The sequence below is a fragment of the Antedon bifida genome, chromosome 5, assembly GCF_963402885.1.
Source record: "Antedon bifida chromosome 5, ecAntBifi1.1, whole genome shotgun sequence".
Classification (NCBI taxonomy): Eukaryota; Metazoa; Echinodermata; class Crinoidea; order Comatulida; family Antedonidae; genus Antedon; species Antedon bifida.
In genome coordinates this window covers 3,534,972-3,554,291 of record NC_136230.1, presented here as the reverse complement: position 1 = coordinate 3,554,291, position 19,320 = coordinate 3,534,972, and the positions used below count along the sequence as shown (strand labels likewise).

The window sequence follows — 19,320 nt, the reverse complement described above, 5'->3', positions numbered from 1 at the left end:
GAACGAAACTACGAGAGTGAACACATTCTACAGCGTGAACGAAACTACGAGAGTGAGCGAAACTACGAGAGTGAGCTTAATTTACGAAATCATGTGTTCTAACTTTTTTGCATTTTAAACTTTTTCATCATGCTGTATTTTAGTAATTTGCTATGCTAAAAAATGTTTTTTCCCCCTGAAAAAAACATTTTTTATCTGAAAACACCTGTAAATTTATGCAAAATAATAGTAACATTGACTGGAAGGGGGACATCTTTAACGTTGTGAATATCGATAGCTATCAATTTGCCTTAATCATGGTTAAGACTGTTTGAAATATTTAATGTTTTGTTGACTATACAATAGGCCTACAAAGACAAAAGGCATAGCAAGGAAAAATCGAACAAATGTGTTATTTAGTAACTCTAAATAAAATCAAATAAATAGTTACCATTACAACATTTACGAAATAGACAAACTGCAAATATTTTCAGAATTTAAAAAAGTGAAATAATTAGTTTATACTTATAGATAAATTATAAATTTCACCGGTCTTTGTTGAAAATATTCGAGATCAATTACAACAACGAATAAATATTAATCTATATAATTAACTTTGATGTTAACAGTTATATTGTTTACAAATAATAACTGTATAATTACTATATTAAATTTCCGAATTTTAATATATCGTTCATTATGAGGTAATTTTCTTCAATAATTTAAGACCATAACGACTAGAAAAAAACAATGCTAGAAAAAATAATAATATGATCAAAGTACTTTATTACTATTCAGATAGGATACAAGCATGGTATACAATTATTATAAATTGAACGTGACTGTACAACAAACAAATAGTTCAGCATTTAAAAAAGTGAAATATTTAGTTTATACTTTATAGATAAATTATAAATTTCACCGGTCTTTGTTGAAAATACTCGAGATCAATTACAACAACGAATAAATATTAATCAATATAATTAAACGTGACTGTACAACAAACAAATAGTTGAAACTAATCAAGTTCAGCCCCAAACATTGAAAAATAAATAGTTATATAAATAAAAAAGGACTACCTTTCTAAAAATGAATATACATAAAACATTTGTTTAACACACTTTTTCTCAAATATATCATTTAGTCTTTTAGAAATAAATAAATATCTGAAACAAAAAAATAATATTTTTTCATTTCGTTTTTAAATTTACTTTTTGTTAAAAATCTTAAGGAATCAATAATGTTTTGTTGACTAAGAACAAATACTAAGATTTCCGAAACTAATGGCATTGACTAGTGGTGTTGTAGTTGGTGAAGTATCCTGAGTTCACATCGCGTCATATTTTAGGATTTGTTCTCATAAAAAAAAACAACCCTGCGATCGATTTCAAAGTCTTGGTTATGGCTTTGTTTTATGTAGAGAATCTTGTTTATATGTTTGTTCTGTAAACAGGATTACCAACTTTAGGAATGATAGTGAAATAAATTCGAACACAGATCAGAGTCAATTTAATTTGTTTTTTATTTATTAAAATTGCTGCCAAATACAGACGCAAATAAGAAATTAAAGACTGAACAAGACTTAAGCTCTGTCTACATTTACATTTTTTGTTGTTGAACATAATAATTATTCAGAAAAAAATTGGATCGAAAAAAAGATTATTTACCTGAAAAAATGTATTTTAAAGCAAGTCAAATTGACTGTAAGTCAATGGGTTTTTGGTTGAATTTTACAGTTTATTTTGTCTTTTTATAAGTGACAAACTTCATTATTTTAGGTTTTTTCCTACAAAAGTGAACTTTATTAAAACTACAAAATGACATTTAAAGTATTTTTTTATTAGCCTTCATTTTTCGTGTATTTTGAGAGACAATACATCATCTTTAATCTACATATATACTTTGATATTAGCAGTTTATTACGAATAATATTTATTAATACGAATTTTAAGGCAATTTTCTTCAATAATTTAAGACCATGACGACTAGAAAAAAAACAATGCTAGAAAAATAGTAATGAGATCAAATACTTTATTATTACTATTCAGGTAGGATAGTTAGTACTTGAACACGACTGCTTAATCAAACAATGCATAAATACATTATTACAAAATGTCAGTTCAATACGGGTATTAATGAGAATTTACTGGCAAAATTATTAACACTGAATATTACTTTTTTCAAATGATCGTGCCCGCATGTTACGAATTAAACGAGTAAAAATAAAGTAGAAAAATAATAGTATACAATACTGCATTCAGTTTATTCTGTTTTTGTACAGCGCCTATTTGACTGCGATACAAAATGTCAACCAAATGATGTAGAATCCATATTAAGCATGGTTCCTACTAGAGACGCAATGCAAGGACGGACGCGCAACGCAAGGACGGACGCGCAACGCAAGGACGGACGCGCAACGCAAGGACGGACGCGCAACGCAAGCGAGTTGATCAATGATAAGCCACTGTTCGAATAATCCATCGCTTGTGATTGGTCAAATCACTTACGTTGCGTTACGTCCTTTCTATTGGGATCCATGATAATAATGACTACCTATTACTGCTTTATCTATGTTCACTTTAATATCTTTTTTCTACTTTGTATATATTCATTCATTATTATCGAAATAAATGTTATCTGAATCTGAACCAAGCTTTACAGGGACACCTTCGGTCGCATTGGCGTGTCGACATGATGGGGATCTGCAGTAGTGCTACTATATTTTGCCCGTGTTAATCGTTTCACGGGAAATTGTCCCCTTAATAGAGGTGTTCTAAAATAAAGGGGTTGTACTGTATGTAGACCCCATTTTAGCATGCAACGCCGCGCGATACTTTCTTTTTATTTAGCATCCATCCACATTTAAAATACATAACGAAGATTTATTTTAAAAAAATTGGAATTTAAAAATGTAAAAGAGAATGGATGTAAGGACGACCCATAAAATCGACAAGTCAATTTATTTCCAATGGGGTCCATTGCAAGAAAACGGAGATGTGGAAGTGAACAAGGATCATAAATAAGACATATGGAAGTGTGTTTAATCCATCTCTTTAATTTCAACCAAAGGGCTTATTCTTTTTCAAAGCTCAGTACGGTACCTATAGCATCACAAGTACAATAGAACTTCAAACCACAATCCACTTCTTACATAATATACAGTGTTACATTTTATATACAGTATATATATATATATTATTTGTAAACAGTATAAAATCACTTAAATGGTAATATCTGTGCAGTATGTTAAATAAATGGCTATTTAAAAAATGTCCTGTAGAAGCCTAGGAGTACAATGCCCCATTGGGTGTCGTAAACAAGCGGCTTTGTTACGACGTACAGTTATTACAGCAGTGATTTAAGCTCTGTCTACACTATCAAACTTTATGTGACAACAAAATGTGATGTGCACATATATGGACACGATGATGTCATATCACTACCATATTTAAGCATATATCACTACCATATTTGGGCATATTACTACCATATTTAAGCATATCACTACCATTGGACACATCACGCATTTTTGTCAAACTAGTTTGACAGTGTAGACAGTCACAGACCTTTAAACATTAAAGGTCGGTGACATATATTTACAGTAGAAATATAGTATTTGATGAGATATCTGTATGCATGATAGCGGGTTGGAATCGGAAGTATTGTTCTCGACATCGGATGATAACCTCCTGCCAGTGTGTTTATGTTGGCTTCCTCAAGCAATAGATAAATTGCCTCGTCCTTCGGAATCGACGTATATGACCGGCATCTATGATGACATTTTACAAAGCTAGATGAACACTGGTCATTGCAATTTAAATGCATACTACTGTACTAAAACGGTACAATCTGAGTGTCTTTATGGTCCAGTAACATTCTCCTATCGCTTGCTTGATCCGAATCCAGAGAACCCCATCATAGCTGCCATTTCAGGATCCATCTCATCCCCATCATCATCGTCTGCCTTCCTTTTCCTATCTTTCCTTTTCTGCTTTCTGTAAGCTTTTTGTTTCTCTTCCTAAATATTAAAAAAAAATTTTTTTTTAAAAGAAGATATTCAAAGTCTTTTTTTCATCAATCTACATTTTTAATTCAGATAAATACTATTTCAAAAATCTAGGCTGGTTAGGCCTAGCCTAGAAAAGCTGTGAGGTATGTGGTATCAAACTGATCACCCTAGGGGGTAGCCTAGCCTACTGTTCTTCGTAAGAGCAGTTTTCTGTTTTGGCTCATGCCTATTACTTGCTCCAGGCAAGATAAAATGTAAAACGTACTTTTAAGAACTTTTGCCGAATAAATATTATTATTATTATTATTATAAAATATTATTATTATAAATCGCACACAGCAGCAGCCTAGCCTTTTGCAGTATTGGATCAATACTAAAATATCTTGCCGATTTTTTTACAAATTAAATCGTGCTTACCTCTTCACGTAGTTCTACCATCCTAGCTTCAAAATCATAATCTTTTTTCTTTTCTTCTTGCTTCTTTTTGTTCATTTCAAATCTTTTCTTTACTTGGTCTAAACTTGACCTCTCGACTCGCATGGACATACCAAGATTTCTTTGATCTTTAAATTAATTACAAATTATAAAAATTAATTGTAAATAATACACAACTAATACAATTGATTCCTATTACTTCTACAATTCAAGCCTGTAATAATATTTAAAAGTATTGTTGCAAAGTATGCCTATTTCTACCACTAACTGTACATTCTATCATAATATCCAGGGGTGGAACCGGGGGTTAGCATTTGAGGCGCACCCTCCTCCTTTTTGGCAGCTAAAATAAAATTATGAACTACTAATATTTCATATCTTTTTTTGACAGGTTATAAATATTCCCCATTAAAAAATTCTGGATTCGCCCCTAATAAGTGAACAATCATGGCCTTAACGCAAGTTACCATTCTATTGTTTTAACATTTAAAAAAAAAAAAAAGATGACGTACGTTTTTTTCCATTAATATGATCCAAGAAATTAATTGAATCTTTGACAACACAGTCACATACATTGCAGTAGTATCCACCCATCTGTGATGAGGGTGTCGTCTTTGTGATAACTTGCGATTTTCCCAAGCGCGACTCCAAGTCAACTTTATACTCTCGTTGACGGAGTAATTCTCTTTTAACTGGAGGTTCATTGTATCGCTTTTCTGGAAGAAAACAAAATTATTTTAATATTTAGAGGTACAACAGAAAGATGATGATACTGACTAGTTATAAAGCTATTATTAAGTGACATGTACAGTAGGCCTAATAATAGGCTATGTACCTCTTTTTTCTTTTTCCTCCAATTCTTGGTCAAGTCGTGCTTGAGCAATTTTCTCATATTCATCTCTGTCCCATTTCCTACGATGGTCCTCAACTTGCTACGGAATTGAATGTAACATTAATAAAAATAGGGAAATACATTTTAATTTAAAGTAATTTAGGCCTATTATCATATAATCAATAAAATATAATGTAATAATAATTGAAATGAGTGTCCACTACATATCTCTTATATTATTATATTAACTTAGTCTTAGTTAGTTAGGGCCTATTATTTATTAATTATAATACTTAAAATAGGCTTCGTATCTATTCTATATAACAATATTAATAATGTAATCTAGCCTAGTTAGGGTCTAATTAAATAATTACTTTAGAAGAGGTACGATACATTAGATAAATACTACTTATTAACAATTTAGGCTGGTTAGGCCTAGGCTAGAAAAGCTGTGAGGTATGTGGTATCAAACGGATCTCCCCCGCCGCGCGTAGCATAGCCTTTTTCGTAAATCACACACATTAATAGCCTAGCCTTTTAGCACGAACAATTTGTATAATAATTAATATAATTTACATGCATGATAATTTATACATACCCCAAGTTTATCCGACATTTTCTCAGTCAGTAATACTCCCTAGTACCTAGATAAATAAAAATAAAGTCGTGAAATTGTGTTTATAAAAAAGGTTTGTATTGTAAAAAATACATCGGCTTTTGAGAACCTGCGGTGTTGCTGCTGCTTCACGCGTTATACAATTTTAGCGTCAACTATTTCGCTATAGCGTTACCTGTTTGGATTACCGTCACTTAAATAAAATGTATTGTTTTTAGGCAGTTAATTTAATTAGGAAATTTTATTATTATATCGACGGTTCTCTAATATTTATGTTTATACATAATTTAAAAATAATTAAATTTAATCTTTATAGTAATTTAACGATGTATATTTTTTGGTGTAAAATATGACAATGACTATACAGAAAGTGAAACATTTTTTTTTTGTATAAATTTTAATTTCAAACTGTCCAAAATATTTACAGTTTATTTTTTCGTAAGTTGTCTATTTTTTCATTAAAATATACCACAATAAAAGGAATATTCTCGACAGGAATGCACAAATGTGGAAAAATTAAGTGGTAAGTACAACTTTGTTTATATTCCTAACTAAATATGACCGCAAACTTTACAGTATATCAACGTAAATATGACCTGTTGCAAAATTGTATTACTTTATACTAACTACACTATATGGATTTTACATTTGAATCTCAAAATATATATTAATTAATACCAGGGCTATTTCGCTGTATAAACATGGGACCACTAACATATTATAATTAGTCTGTCAAAATAGATACCAAAAAGTAGTTATAATGTCATTGTAACTGTCTAGCGGGAAGTGGGCACCCCAAGCCTGACCTCCTCCCTTGATCCTCCGATAACCTCTTTCTTTATTTAGCTGCAGGTATCAGGTAATGGTAGTGAAGCCATGAAGATTACTGGTGTTGCATGGCACGCCACTATTGTCCTACCACGGATGTCACTGTTATACAGTATCAAATAAACTCAATAAATCACACATACAGTAATAAACTGATTGAGGTATTATAAACATTGCGTATGTATTTGTTTACCAAAGTTAATTTGTACACATAATACAGCCATATAAATATAACTTTGTTACTAAACAGTTTACTATACTACACTAGAGAACAAGAAACAAACAAAAGCACACAAAGATAGTCATTGCCGTGTTTATCTCTTTGATTTTTTTTTGTGTTTTACGGTCTTTTTCTTCTGGCGTTTCTTTGACGGTATTGAGGCATCACTGTCAGAGCTGCTGCTGCTGCTGATACTGCTCTCAGATTCACTAGAGGATGAACTGGATGAATCACTCAATGATGAACTACTTGAGGAATCACTTTCAGAAGATGAACTGGATTCACTGCTAGAAGATTCATCACTACTACTACTATCAGATCTGTCAAGAGATAAATTATGATTTTAAAGGTTTACAGTAATCTTGAGTAAGAGTATTTGTTTTTCCGAAAGCTAACAATACTTACCCATTTTTGTCATCCTTTTTCTTCTGTTCTCTGAAAATCAATTACAAAAGATGTTTTGTTAATGTTCTCCCTGCGTATTGTACACAAACTTCTACAAATATTAATAATATTTGAAATGATTGAAAAAGGTGAGATTTTAGAAATAAATAAGTAATTATAAAACATACTTTTCTGTGGCTTCTTGGTTTTTTGCTGCAATTTTCTTAATTTTTTTTTGTAAGTGTTGAGACCGTGATTCACGTTGCACATACTTCCTTTTGCCGGTGCACTCGTACGTCCAGTGACCCATTTCAAGGCACTTTTGACAGCGAACGTTCTCTTTGTTTTGACTAAAAAAATAAAGAACAATTGGTAACAGTAATAATTATCATCCTTGCCTTAATTTCAAATTCATATTTAATAAATTAATAATTAATATGCCAATCAATTATTATATGGTCTTGCAAAATTTGAAAAGTGTTACATAACATGTTTATATTATTAGGAAACTACAAACAGGTTGGATTGGGTCACGCGGATGAGGCCTTTCTTCAGTCTCTAGACTAGGTAGTACATGGGAGGCCTACTACTACTGCTGATCTGCCAAGTAGAGTAGGTACCTATTTTCCTGGAGTTGAAACTGTGGTAGCTAGTCTAGTGGTGGTAGGCCTACTAGGCCTAGGCCTAGCCTGCTTCTTACTTTATAGTCTAGGCTATATTATTAGTTGCTAGATATATTGTGTAATTGAATACCTTGCCTTATTTGCCAACATTGCAAAATTTAAAGAAGACATCTCAAACAATTACTACGAAAACATTCGCTTTTACGAAAAGAGGAAAAGTGTGCTTCCATCCACACAAACACAACAAAAAGCAAATCAACTTTAAAAAATGAGGGCGCAATCTTCCGTTTAAAATTTTTCTTTAACGCGTTGTTGCCAAACGGGGCGCAAACTGCGAGAGGAAGCAGTAGAGAATTGGATAATTGGTGTTTTGTAAACAAAAGAAGAGACAGTACGGCCCATGACGGGGGAAGAGAGAAGAGAGGAGTGGTAGGCCTAGCTAGTGAATTAACTTTATAGAAAAAAATGCAAGTCGTATAATGACTTTTACATGTAAATTAATTATTGATTTTCATGAAAATTCACATTGCAAGTGGCATGCAAATAGTTTTAATTGTGCTAGGCCCTGCTTCAGTTCGTTTAGCCGTTCAGTGTCACTGTCGCCGCGGAATATACAGTATACAGTCGCTAGATCATTTAATTCCAGAGTCGTTTCGTCCCTAAAGATAGGACGTGAAGTTGAAAACCTATGTATCACTATCTTAAGATGCCAGGCAAATGTGCCCACTATTCTTTTTTTAAACAGTAGACACTAGGCTAGATAAAGAAATTAATTAATTTTTTTAAATTTTATATTTAGTGATGAATGATCTGTGACACTGTCTGTGTGCAGGATGACTTTAAGTACAGACTTGTTGAGGCTACAAATGAAATGGGTGGTGTCTGTTGCAGTCGCACTCCCTCTACTCTCTATATTTATTTGTATGTTCCTGTCATTTATTTATCATTTTGACAGTGTCCTGTGGACTCACTGTAATGTAAGTTGACCCAAGTCAATCTAACAACAGAATGCTGTGTATATCAAAGGGTTTATCTGTGGCTGCGACACGATCGGTTCCACGCCCCTTAATAATAGAAACTACAGAGAATGTGTACAGTACTGTTGGTATTTGTCGCAGCCAGACATAAGATCAAAGGACTGTTACGAGTTCCTATCTTGGCAAGGCGAACTCAGTGTCCTGTTGTAGATTGCCTTGGTTGATCCAATAGTTAGCCTATAATACATCGATGTACATTTATAAAGTATTTAAAAAAATACATACCCACAATATAAGAATATAAAATCCAATATTGGAATAATCAATGTTAATATATACAGATGTAGGAATTTTAAGTCTTACTTTTAAATTTTAGTATACAAAATAATAAATCAGTAGAATATCTCTAATCAACACATTTACATATCTATCCATATATCCGGAGAATACAAAAATATTTTTTTTTTGTTTTGCTAAAATCGTATCACACATATTTTTTTAAAGGTTCCAAATTTCTTGCCTTCAATCAGTACAGTGATAGGCAACTACAAACCACAAAAGTATATATGGCGGATGGGCGTGGCACTGCATATAACGCCACGCCTTTTGTTTGCTACAGTATACTATAAATATTATGGCGATATGAAGCATGTTGTTGAGACAAAGCGCAAGGGGTTCGTTTTGTGTAATCGTGTCGGATATGTATCGCACATTTGTGAAATCTTCTGCTTACTTGGACTAACATGCGTATCGTCCACTGAAGATTTTGGTAATTATTAGTAATTTTGTTAGATTTTATTTATAGCAGAATATTGAGAATAATTATTTTAACCTATAATAAAATAATTTAATCGATAGCTCTGTCTACACTATCAAACTAGTTTGACAAAAAAAGTGTGATGTACCCAAATATGGTTATATGGTCAAATTTGGTAGTGATATGACATCATCATTCATGTCTATAGGCTATATGGGCACATCACATTTTTAGTCGATAACTGGACCCTATTAGCTCACTATGGTGGTTGGTCAGTCGGTAAACACTAACTCAAATTTGCGCACGCGACTGCAGCCATGTATATGGCGACTGTTTTCTCACATAAAGTTTGATAGTGTAGACAAGTCTTAAGGCTTAAACTAAATATTGGTATAGACATTTGTTACCCAGAATCCAGTTATCGAAAGACAATATTTATATTTTAAATGTTTTGATTAATTTCAGGAATTCATCGTAACTGCTTTACAGGATTTGGTATTTTTTCCTTCCTCAACATGTTTCTCTCCTGTGTGCTAAGCCACTGGCCCCGTCTTTCAAAGTCTCAAATGGTTCGTATCAGAGACAGAAATAATCATTCTTCTTCTTCTTCTTCGTATTTGGAACCAACTTCATATGTGAAGACTCTGCTCCTCCAACTCTGTTTTGCTAGCTCCACTGTATTTGGTTGTGTATTATTATTCTATTTAGTTATTCTTTTACAAAGATGCTATATAGCATTGTAGGTCTAGTATACAGTAAAACATTTGAAATACGAGGTTTGGTCGTTACATCAAGCTCATGGGCCGACCCCCAAATCATCGCCTATTGAGAATACCCGGTTGGGCCGCCGACAATTTGAGCCGCCGGTGATTTCGATGAAACGCCCAGTGCGACATTTTGTGTATTATGTTATGAATTGACAACGAACGCATAATCGACAACATATTTCAGTCAATTATCTATCTATAAAGCAAAAGCTATAGTTGATCGTTTGCTACAATCTTGATAGAACTGCAGAATTCTCCAAAACTTATATACGGTTAAACATAATATACACAAAACCAAAAGGCTACAAGGACTACTACGTAAGTGTGGTAGTCTTTTTATCGTAATCGCCAGTTGTATCAAGACCCGACGAGTCGTGTTGACTCGTCGGTTCTGTCCGAGTTGCGACGAGACGAGTCGTCTTGAGATAGCGTCGGGCGTAGTTTTTATATTAGGTCTTCGGGGGAACTTTAAACATGTTTGATTTACTACCGTATGAAAGAAAAAATAAGTTTGCCTTTATCAATTCATTTTTTCTTTCACAGGAGTGCTACAGTGCAAAGAAGAAACTTTACATATTTTTAGCAAACGTCACGTCATTTGTTTTAGTAATGTATTTGTACTGGCGACATAATGCATACTGTGAACCCTATGGTAAGTCTACACACGTGGTTGCCGTGTATAGTTTGGCGACAGAATATGTTAAACCTAAACATCACAGCAGATCCTGGGCTGTATGACACTGTACTGCGTAAAATCAAATCTGCGATGTTTGCAGCACTGCTTATTACGCAATACAGCACTTTGCGTCAAAACGTCGTTGCGTTACATTGCGTCTCTAGTGGGAACCACGCTTAACTAAAGACGAAGAAGAAGATAACATCGACCAGAAATAAATCACGATTTTTTTAAAACTAATTTGTTTCTCTCTTTTGCAGTTTACAGCTTCTTCGCCATGTCCGAGTATGCAGTAATTATGACGAACATGGCCTTCCATAGTATAGCAATCGATGACTTTGGAAAGAAGTATATAATGTTACTGGAGGATGGACGATAAGGTTAATTAAAAATGGACAAAATAGCAAATTTACTCGCGTATTGAAGAAAGGGTTAAAAAAAAGTTGGACCAAAAGTAAAATTGAATTAGAGATATTTATTAAATATAGAAGACATTTTTATACTAAAACAATTGTTTTGTATTTTGTTTCCATTAAATACTACGATGACTGAATTTATCCTGAACAAGCGTAAATTGTCACCCCCTGGAGATCAGGTCTTTGTTTTAAATTGTGCGACAACGAACACCGTAACTAATACGGCCGTACTGCGTTGAAACACCGGTTCTCGTTAGATCACCGAAGATAAACAACGTTAGGCCCGGGTTCTAATCTATCTGTACTATACCGATTGTATCCTTTGGCATATAGACATTGGTACACTATTCAGAAAAGAGTAGGGGATCGTCTCCCGGTGTGCTGATCTGGTAGGCACTGCACTGCTGGCTGCTGTGGGTTGGAAGGCCTAAACCGAATAAATATCTTTACATTTAAAGCGTGGTTCTCATTAGAAGGCAACGCTACGAAGTATGGACGCAAAGCGATGTATTGCGTAATCACATGTGGGAACCGACAACGCAACAGTGCGGAGGAAAACAATTAACGGAAGGGCATTTTCTTACGTTGCGTAGGTTGCGTCGTTGGTGGGAACCAAGAACAATGAAAATCTGATTTAAATATGTATAGTAGAAAGTATGCAAACTTTATTCCGTATTCAGCAATAATTCACATATAAATATAAATTATCTTAAATCATTAGATTATATTAAATATTTTGTCTTCAAATTATTACTAGATGGATAAATCATTATGAAGAAATGGTTTGTAAAATACAAAAATGCATTAATATGGTTACAAAATATTTTCATATGATCTTAATAATAATTCTAATATAATATACACGGTTATAAATTGTATTGCAAAATTTCAATTTTATATTTTATGTATAGTTTTGTATATTATTTATATTACAAAGTTATAAATACAAATAGTAGAAACGATATTGCAAGATTTGAAATATGCACGCGTGTGGTTCCAGAACCAGTGACGTCATCGTCGGTTTCATCAATCGGGAGTTCTAGTGTAAATATGGTTTCACACTGAAATGTTGAATCGCTGTATTGTTGTCTGGCGTCTGAACATTCGCAATCTAATTCATCGGCGACGAAATGTGCGTTTGCTGGGCATCCGGCAAATTCAAACGGAATGGTGAGCTCTGAAAGCATAATGAAAGAAAGGTTAGAAAGTTGGATATGTTTCAAATTTACCGTTGCTTTAGGGCACAAACTCTTTTAAGGACGGAGCATTATAGATGTATATTATATAAAAGTTATTCCTATACTGTGTGCATCTGTTGCGTCAGTTATGATGGCGGCAATAAAGACCACTTGTCTTTTGCAAGCGACTACTACGCGTACACTTTTTCCACGCATGAGTGTATTATGCAAAATAAATTCCACGCATGAGTGCATTATGCAAAATAAATTCCACGCATGAGTGCATTATGCAAAATAAATTCCACGCATGAGTGCATTATGCAAAATAAATTCAACGCATGAGTGCATTATGCAAAATAATGCTTACCTGCGGGATATTCCAAGGAATCCTCAATTGAACGGGTGTCAACGTGGTGAACGTTAGCTGGTACTGTGTTCAGTATCAACGGTTTGCTATCCAAATCATCAGACGATATCTCTCTTCTTTTCCTTTCAGTCTTTGGAACTAGTCGAAAAACGGTCGTAATTACGTATTGGTCACGTTCGCTTGATAAGGCAGTGTTTACGAAGTCCATCCGGTAGATGGTCGAATCCGAAGGATCGGCACCGTTAAACGTTAACACTTGTTGAGTTGTGTTGTCGCCTTCAGGACTCCATGCATCCTCCATTAACGAGTCTAAATTGTACACCGTCTCGATACCCATTTCTTCGTAGCTGAATTCGAAGTCGTCGTGGTAGTACGCGATATATCGATTCACTACCTCTGCTGCTAAACAACCCTAAAATTTGAAATGAAAATATCGTTTTGAAACCAGGAAATTTGGAATAGTAGTAAGGATTCAATATAAGAAATATTTCTTTCCTAAACAACTTATTGGTGCTGGAGAGTAAAATCCAGTCCGTATGAATTCTTAAATTTTCTATTTTCTTTACCTCTGGCTCGTCGGCCCATGTAATACCCCTGCATACCATAAATAGCGTCAACATCAATTCGTAGCTGTCGTATAAGAAAGTTGGTGTGTACCTATGAAGTAAAAAAAACACGATTATTATTTACAAGGAGCGCATGGTATAATTCTGTGCTTTTTTTTAAATTTATTTTTTATTTTATTTTTAAAGAATTTTATTCATTAAATGGAAGAGCATTTCATATTTCAGTCTCCAGGGAAGAGCTTTTACCTGGTTTTTCGATATAACAATGTTATTTTTAGTTAGTGAAATCGAGCTCCAACATCAGACGACTTACCTCACTTTATATCGGACTTTTTCCATATGATTTACACCGCGTACTGTTCCGCCATTTTGTATAAGGTTGTCATTCTGGTAACCGGTAAGGCTGACAACCATAATCTGAGGCTTGTCGGTTTCCGAATCCACAACGGTAACAAAAGTCTAAAAAATAAGTAGCCGAATTAGCATTTCCCTAATGGCCGACACTTACTGTAGGTGAAATTTACTAAGGAAGGTTTTATATAGTGCATACTATCATGCTATTATGCATTTTTCTTGACGAGTAAATTCAAGAAAATGACGAAAAAAGATGGTTATATAGAAAGAGAAATATTAACCAACATCTATAATGTATTTTTGATTATGACGAACTAATTACAAGTTTGGTAGTTTTTCAATGTCAAGCCCTCTTCCCATTATTTATTAATGTTTACAATGTTTATACTATAAGTTTTTGGGAAAATAAAAATAAAGAACGATCATGTTAAATGTTCTACTGCAGTAGCACTCTGCACAAACTACATTGTTCACATGCAGTTACTGCAGTTTAATAATTTTGACATGATTTAAGTATAAAATATTGTTATTAGTTTATAAGTGTATAAATGGGATGGCTCCTAAAGCATATTGTCGAATTGATTAAGCCTTATGTTCCAGAGCGTAACCTACGATCTGGCGACAAGCTACTGCTTCATCAGCCTATATCAAGCTTTTGCCACAGCTGCACATCTCAGTTCGCCAATATACTAACTTAGGTTCGTTTAAAAAATGATTAAAAACTCATCTTTTCAAGTCGTAAATGAATCTTAACAAGTAGGTTTTTGCGGGTGGTTTAGGATGGTTGTAAATAATAATTAAAGATGGTATAAAATGTTTTTATTTTATTACTGAGAGGGCTACCCAACTTTCCATTTTAAATTCGCAATTTCATTATGTAATCCGAGGCGATTGCGTACGGTACTATACAATAAGCATTCAAAAGCGCCTACCTGAATAGTAATTTCCATACTGATGGCGAGAGCCGGTTCGTTTAGATCTACACAATTGGCTGGTACAGTAGCGCAATCCGTACAACGATGTTTCCTAAACATAAACTTGAATACTCCGGTTGCGTCGATTGGTTCGTTGTTGGCAACAACATTTTCTCTAACGTCCAACACCAACTCAAAATCCCAAAGTTGTTCACAGATACCAATTCTAAAAGTCGTAAAATGTACAGAATATGTCAATATATCCAAAGTCAAAATACTGACAAAATGACAATGCTGTGGGTATCAGTGGCTGGATCTCAATGGAGATACAAAAAAGCGAAAAGCTAAATCAAAACGATAAAGTAAAACAGCCAGAAAAGTTGGCAGAGCTTTCGGGCTTTCATCAGTGCAAATAGAGGGTGTAGATTATATTACGCATGAGTGCGTTATTAAGTTTAAGCAAAGCAAGTAACTTTGACCAATCATGGATGGATTATAACTGTAGCTTGCCTTGCGTCCTAGTGGGAACCAAGATATGAATACAAGATTTGAATTGGATGACACTTACTCGTCACAGGGCGTTGGGCTCATTGGTGAAACAATTGCAAAATCGGTATTCAGACTGTTGTTGTTATCCATTGGTTCGTAATCAATAGTCCCAGGCTCAAATATCAACAGTTCTCCTTCTGGTGATTCGATCGTTGTTCTGAATCGAATTTGTATATGAGCGGCGTTTGGAACTGCAACCTCGGCCTAAAAAAATCACCAAATTGCATTAATGTGCTGTAGTCTCAAGAGAGCAACACCATTTTCTATGTACGTTATGCAATTTAATTGAATTGGTTACACAATCTGACAGTTCCATTTTAAAGCAAGGTTAAATGGTATAATTTGGTTTATCCAAATGAGGTTTTTTTCAAATCGGATATAGATGGCATGAATTTAGATTAATAAAGTATGAAATGATTGAAATAAAATAACAGGTAGAAAAAATACTTACAACGACATACGGAGAAATAATCACGTAATCAATTGAGGGCTCCACCAGTGGTTCTGAACTTATGATAAAGTTCGTCATAGCAATTCGGTATATGCTGTAGTACAGATTTGCACTGGAGGATACGAAAGACATGCCCTAGAAAAAAGTTTAGAAATTATGTCATAGATACCACGACGTCATAGGCACCACGACGTCATAGATACCATGACGTCATAGATACCATGACGTCATAGATACCATGACGTCATAGATACCATGACGTCATAGATACCATGACGTCATAGATACAATGACACAATATCATGACAAAAATCCATTAAAACACATCTTTTCCAGCAAGACTTCCATTTGCCATTTGAATAATCTTGTAAAATCGCAATTTCAACAATTTTAAGATAACGAATTATACAGTAGGCCCAATTAATTACTGTATTATAGGCCTTAATATGTTAATTATTCGTTAAACTTGGTTTTATGTTAATTAACAGTTTCCTATGTAAGCTCTTTATTTTGAGTCTTTCTACTGATTAAATAAATAAATAAAAAAAATAAATAAGACAAACCTTAGTTCCGTCAGTATTGTCGACAGGTCGGACGTTTGTAAAGTACACGGTTGACTTAAATTCTATGAGAGTTTGGGTATCACCGTAAGACCAAATACTATCACCAAGTCGATTCGAACAATTAAACAGAAATTCAAAGTCTCCTGAAAGATCCCAATTATATATTTTGTCTTTAAATTATTAATAAATGGATAAATCATTATAAAGAAATGGTTTGTAAAATACAAAAATACATTAATATGGTTACAAAATATTTCCATATGGGTTGCGTTACGTTGCGTATCTAGGAGGAACCAAGCTTAAAGCTTGTCTACTGGATTCTCAGGTTTAGCACCTTTAGGAAACGCTTCATATTTTCAGAAGGATTTTTATTTGGAAACCTAGTAAAATTACCTGTAAATTCATATTTATATTGTCGCCTTGTAACATTTTCATTATATACATCAGTCACAATAAATGGATCGTCTCTGGAAAACGTCATAAACAGTTTCTTGGGTGCGGTGGATTTTAATGCAAGAGTTCCATATTGAACCGGTCTATCGAGTTAAAGAAAAACAATAAATGTTAATAAAAACAAAACGTAACGTAAAACAGCTAGAAAGGCATAAAGCTCTGTCTACACTATCAACATGTTATTTGCCCATATATGGACACGATGATGTCATATCACTACCATATTAGGTCACATCACGCTTTTTTGTAAAAATAGTGTAGATAGAGCTTAAGCGAAAACATAATAGTTCGCTTTATTTTCCACTTTATGAACATTAATGTATAGTATGTTTTGTTTGCTTTTACACACTGTAGGTCTATTTTATTTGTTCTAGGGCGCCACACGTTCTAGCGACAGTGGGTTTGCTGCTTTTGCGCCTCCAGAGCATGAATCAAAAAATATACATTCATTCGTTAGGAATATTAATAAATAAAATCACGTTAAGAAATTCTAAAATTGGCTAGCATCTCGTACTTACTCAAAATTGTACTCGTCATCGAACAGGGCGCCATTCTCAAATCCGTTCTGGATGAATGCTCCTCCATTTATTACGTTAGAACATTCGCCACTGTTTTCGGGGAACACATCACCAGTATCCATCTCTACAACCGTTATGTTCGGAATGATGTCGTAAGGTTCGAAATCAACCACCCATATCTCGTGGACTCCTACCGTATCCTGTTGTAAAATAGTTTACATACATTTATATTACAAAGACAAATAACATATATCATTGTTTACATTATTTAAAATGTATTTTACTTTCCGAGCTCCCGGTTTAAAATTGATTGCCTTAAAATATTAGAAAAAATGTTCACTCATTTTCAGGCAGTGGTGATGCAGAATGAGCGTCGTGAAATAAACCGCCTTTGAAAAATGGCGCTAAAGGACATTTTCATAAAAGAAGGAAAGAGTCACTTTTGCAAATTTGAAAAAAAACTAACGGTTACACATTTTAAACACGAAGTTGCGGCTTAGGTCCTTGCATTCGTTCTAGTGAGAAGCAAGCTTTAAATTAGGCCTAACGCTTACCTCGGTTATAATCAATAGATCCAGTGCGTTATTGACGATATCAAAGCGGTCCACATACGCTTGGCCTACTTTACGAAACCTCTCATCTACAACAACATCTTCGATAGCCTCGCCAAAACTATCAACTTGGACGGCTAAATTAGCAAACACCAACATCACCAACCACGAAGGACACATATTTATTGCTTGAAAGAAAACAAGAAGAGAAATGTTGGAGCTATCGTGGTTTATGTTTTGGGATACTACTGTATTCCTACCAAGAACAATAAGGTGACTAGGCTAGCTCTTGCTAACATTAGATTAAAATTGATTGAATTGAAATATCTATAGCAACTCACCAGCTTCTTCTTGTAGTTCGTTAACAACGGTTCAACAAGGCGTGTCCTGCCGATCCACTCACCAGATCTTAACTAAAAATCTGAACGATGTACAAAACGCTTTATAATGCAGGTTTATATGCAAATGAGACTATGCAAACATCTGGTGATTGGTCAACTTTAACTAACAAGCCGTTCATTATTCCAATGTAACGATATAGCCATTACTTTCCATATACAATATTGTGTTGATTACGAGAGGGACAGCATCGATATTTTTTAATGATAATTTGTTTTTCTATATCTATTCATATACATTACCATCCTTATTATCTTCATTATATATTCTTCATTATTATAGCATGAGTATCATCATTATTAGTACCATCATTATTATTACCATCATTATTATGAGTATCATCCTCATATTATCATCGCTATAAGTATCATCATCATCATCACCATCATCGTCATAATCATCATCATCATAATCATACATCATCATCATCATCGTATCAAGAAGAGGACATTTCCCTACATTCCATTTTCTCGTTGTAACATATACCTAAGTAGGGCCTATTCTTTTTTTTATGCTATTCCCTCCATTTGCAACAATCTCCTCCGTCCATCGTTAAGTCAATTTAAATTACCAACCGTTTAAAATTAGGTATCTTTATGTAAGTATAATTTTGTCATTCCAAAGGGGTAGCCAAAACCATTTAAGTAATAAGAACTTGTTCCTATCGTTGTCTTATCTGCCCTCCTCTCAATATTGCCATTATCCTTCTTAAGCATTGTCTACACTATCAACCTTGATGTGACAAAAGTGTGATTTGCCCAAATATGGTACCGGTAGTGATATGACGTCGTCGTGTCCATATATGGGTGCATCACATTTGATAGTGTAGACAAAACATTACATCTTCTCCTCCTCCTCCTCCTCATCATCATCATCATCTTCTTCTTCACCAATTGTTAATAACAAAAGTTGATGGATTGACATACTTTTTTTTATTT

General features: G+C 33.9%; 4 protein-coding genes across 6 annotated transcripts; 1 reads left to right on the top strand and 3 right to left on the bottom strand.

The window, feature by feature from the left end:
* Positions 1-2,738: 2,738 nt before the first annotated feature.
* Positions 2,739-5,992, bottom strand: LOC144842902 (zinc finger matrin-type protein 2-like). The gene is made up of 5 exons (XM_078699498.1): positions 5,854-5,992; positions 5,259-5,355; positions 4,936-5,139; positions 4,406-4,551; positions 2,739-3,997 (listed from the first exon to the last, which is right to left on the bottom strand). Exons 1-5 carry the CDS (start codon positions 5,869-5,871, stop codon positions 3,860-3,862), a joined length of 603 nt encoding a protein of 200 aa, XP_078555624.1. The 5' UTR covers positions 5,872-5,992; the 3' UTR covers positions 2,739-3,859.
* Positions 5,993-6,287: 295 nt separating this feature from the next.
* LOC144842905 (uncharacterized) lies at positions 6,288-8,195 on the bottom strand. The gene is made up of 4 exons (XM_078699505.1): positions 8,057-8,195; positions 7,492-7,653; positions 7,325-7,354; positions 6,288-7,239 (listed from the first exon to the last, which is right to left on the bottom strand). Exons 1-4 carry the CDS (start codon positions 8,095-8,097, stop codon positions 7,014-7,016), a joined length of 459 nt encoding a protein of 152 aa, XP_078555631.1. The 5' UTR covers positions 8,098-8,195; the 3' UTR covers positions 6,288-7,013.
* Positions 8,196-8,220: 25 nt separating this feature from the next.
* Positions 8,221-11,568, top strand: LOC144842898 (acyltransferase PGAP2-like). Of its 3 annotated transcripts, none has more exons than XM_078699487.1 (6): positions 8,221-8,355; positions 8,726-8,903; positions 9,408-9,672; positions 10,126-10,229; positions 10,971-11,079; positions 11,364-11,568. In XM_078699487.1, exons 2-6 carry the CDS (start codon positions 8,760-8,762, stop codon positions 11,480-11,482), a joined length of 741 nt encoding a protein of 246 aa, XP_078555613.1. In that variant the 5' UTR covers positions 8,221-8,355; positions 8,726-8,759; the 3' UTR covers positions 11,483-11,568. The 3 variants fall into 3 exon arrangements, with proteins under 3 accessions (XP_078555613.1, XP_078555614.1, XP_078555615.1); XM_078699488.1 differs by having other exon boundaries at positions 8,299-8,418; XM_078699489.1 differs by having other exon boundaries at positions 8,305-8,393.
* Positions 11,569-12,162: 594 nt separating this feature from the next.
* Positions 12,163-18,405, bottom strand: LOC144842837 (uncharacterized). Its single transcript, XM_078699385.1, has 12 exons — positions 18,325-18,405; positions 17,987-18,171; positions 17,433-17,632; positions 16,855-16,997; positions 16,462-16,604; positions 15,899-16,033; positions 15,467-15,651; positions 14,917-15,124; positions 13,944-14,089; positions 13,631-13,721; positions 13,065-13,476; positions 12,163-12,696 (listed from the first exon to the last, which is right to left on the bottom strand). Exons 2-12 carry the CDS (start codon positions 18,161-18,163, stop codon positions 12,449-12,451), a joined length of 2,088 nt encoding a protein of 695 aa, XP_078555511.1. The 5' UTR covers positions 18,164-18,171; positions 18,325-18,405; the 3' UTR covers positions 12,163-12,448.
* Between the last annotated feature and the right edge of the window lie 915 nt (positions 18,406-19,320).

Bases quoted from the DNA above. Each gene is read 5' to 3' on its own strand.
- LOC144842902 (XM_078699498.1), bottom strand. The intron at 5,140-5,258 runs GTACATAGCCTA...GTTTTCTTCCAG, and splicing joins GGAGGAAAAAGAAAAAAGAG to AAAAGCGATACAATGAACCT. The intron at 3,998-4,405 runs GTAAGCACGATT...TTTAATATTTAG, and splicing joins TGGTAGAACTACGTGAAGAG to GAAGAGAAACAAAAAGCTTA.
- LOC144842905 (XM_078699505.1), bottom strand. From the start codon at position 8,097: ATGTCTTCTTTAAATTTTGCAATGTTGGCAAATAAGGCAAG. The intron at 7,654-8,056 runs GTATTCAATTAC...TTATTTTTTTAG, and splicing joins ATGTTGGCAAATAAGGCAAG to TCAAAACAAAGAGAACGTTC. The intron at 7,240-7,324 runs GTAAGTATTGTT...ATCTCTTGACAG, and splicing joins AAAAAGGATGACAAAAATGG to ATCTGATAGTAGTAGTAGTG.
- LOC144842898 (XM_078699487.1), top strand. From the start codon at position 8,760: ATGACTTTAAGTACAGACTTGTTGAGGCTACAAATGAAATGGGTGGTG. The intron at 8,904-9,407 runs GTAAGTTGACCC...ATTTTTTTAAAG, and splicing joins TCCTGTGGACTCACTGTAAT to GTTCCAAATTTCTTGCCTTC. The intron at 11,080-11,363 runs GTAAGTCTACAC...TCTCTTTTGCAG, and splicing joins TGCATACTGTGAACCCTATG to TTTACAGCTTCTTCGCCATG.
- LOC144842837 (XM_078699385.1), bottom strand. From the start codon at position 18,163: ATGTGTCCTTCGTGGTTGGTGATGTTGGTGTTTGCTAATTTAGCCGTC. The intron at 17,633-17,986 runs GTAAGCGTTAGG...ATTTTACAACAG, and splicing joins ATCTATTGATTATAACCGAG to GATACGGTAGGAGTCCACGA. The intron at 13,722-13,943 runs GTAAGTCGTCTG...TTTACTTCATAG, and splicing joins AAAGTCCGATATAAAGTGAG to GTACACACCAACTTTCTTAT.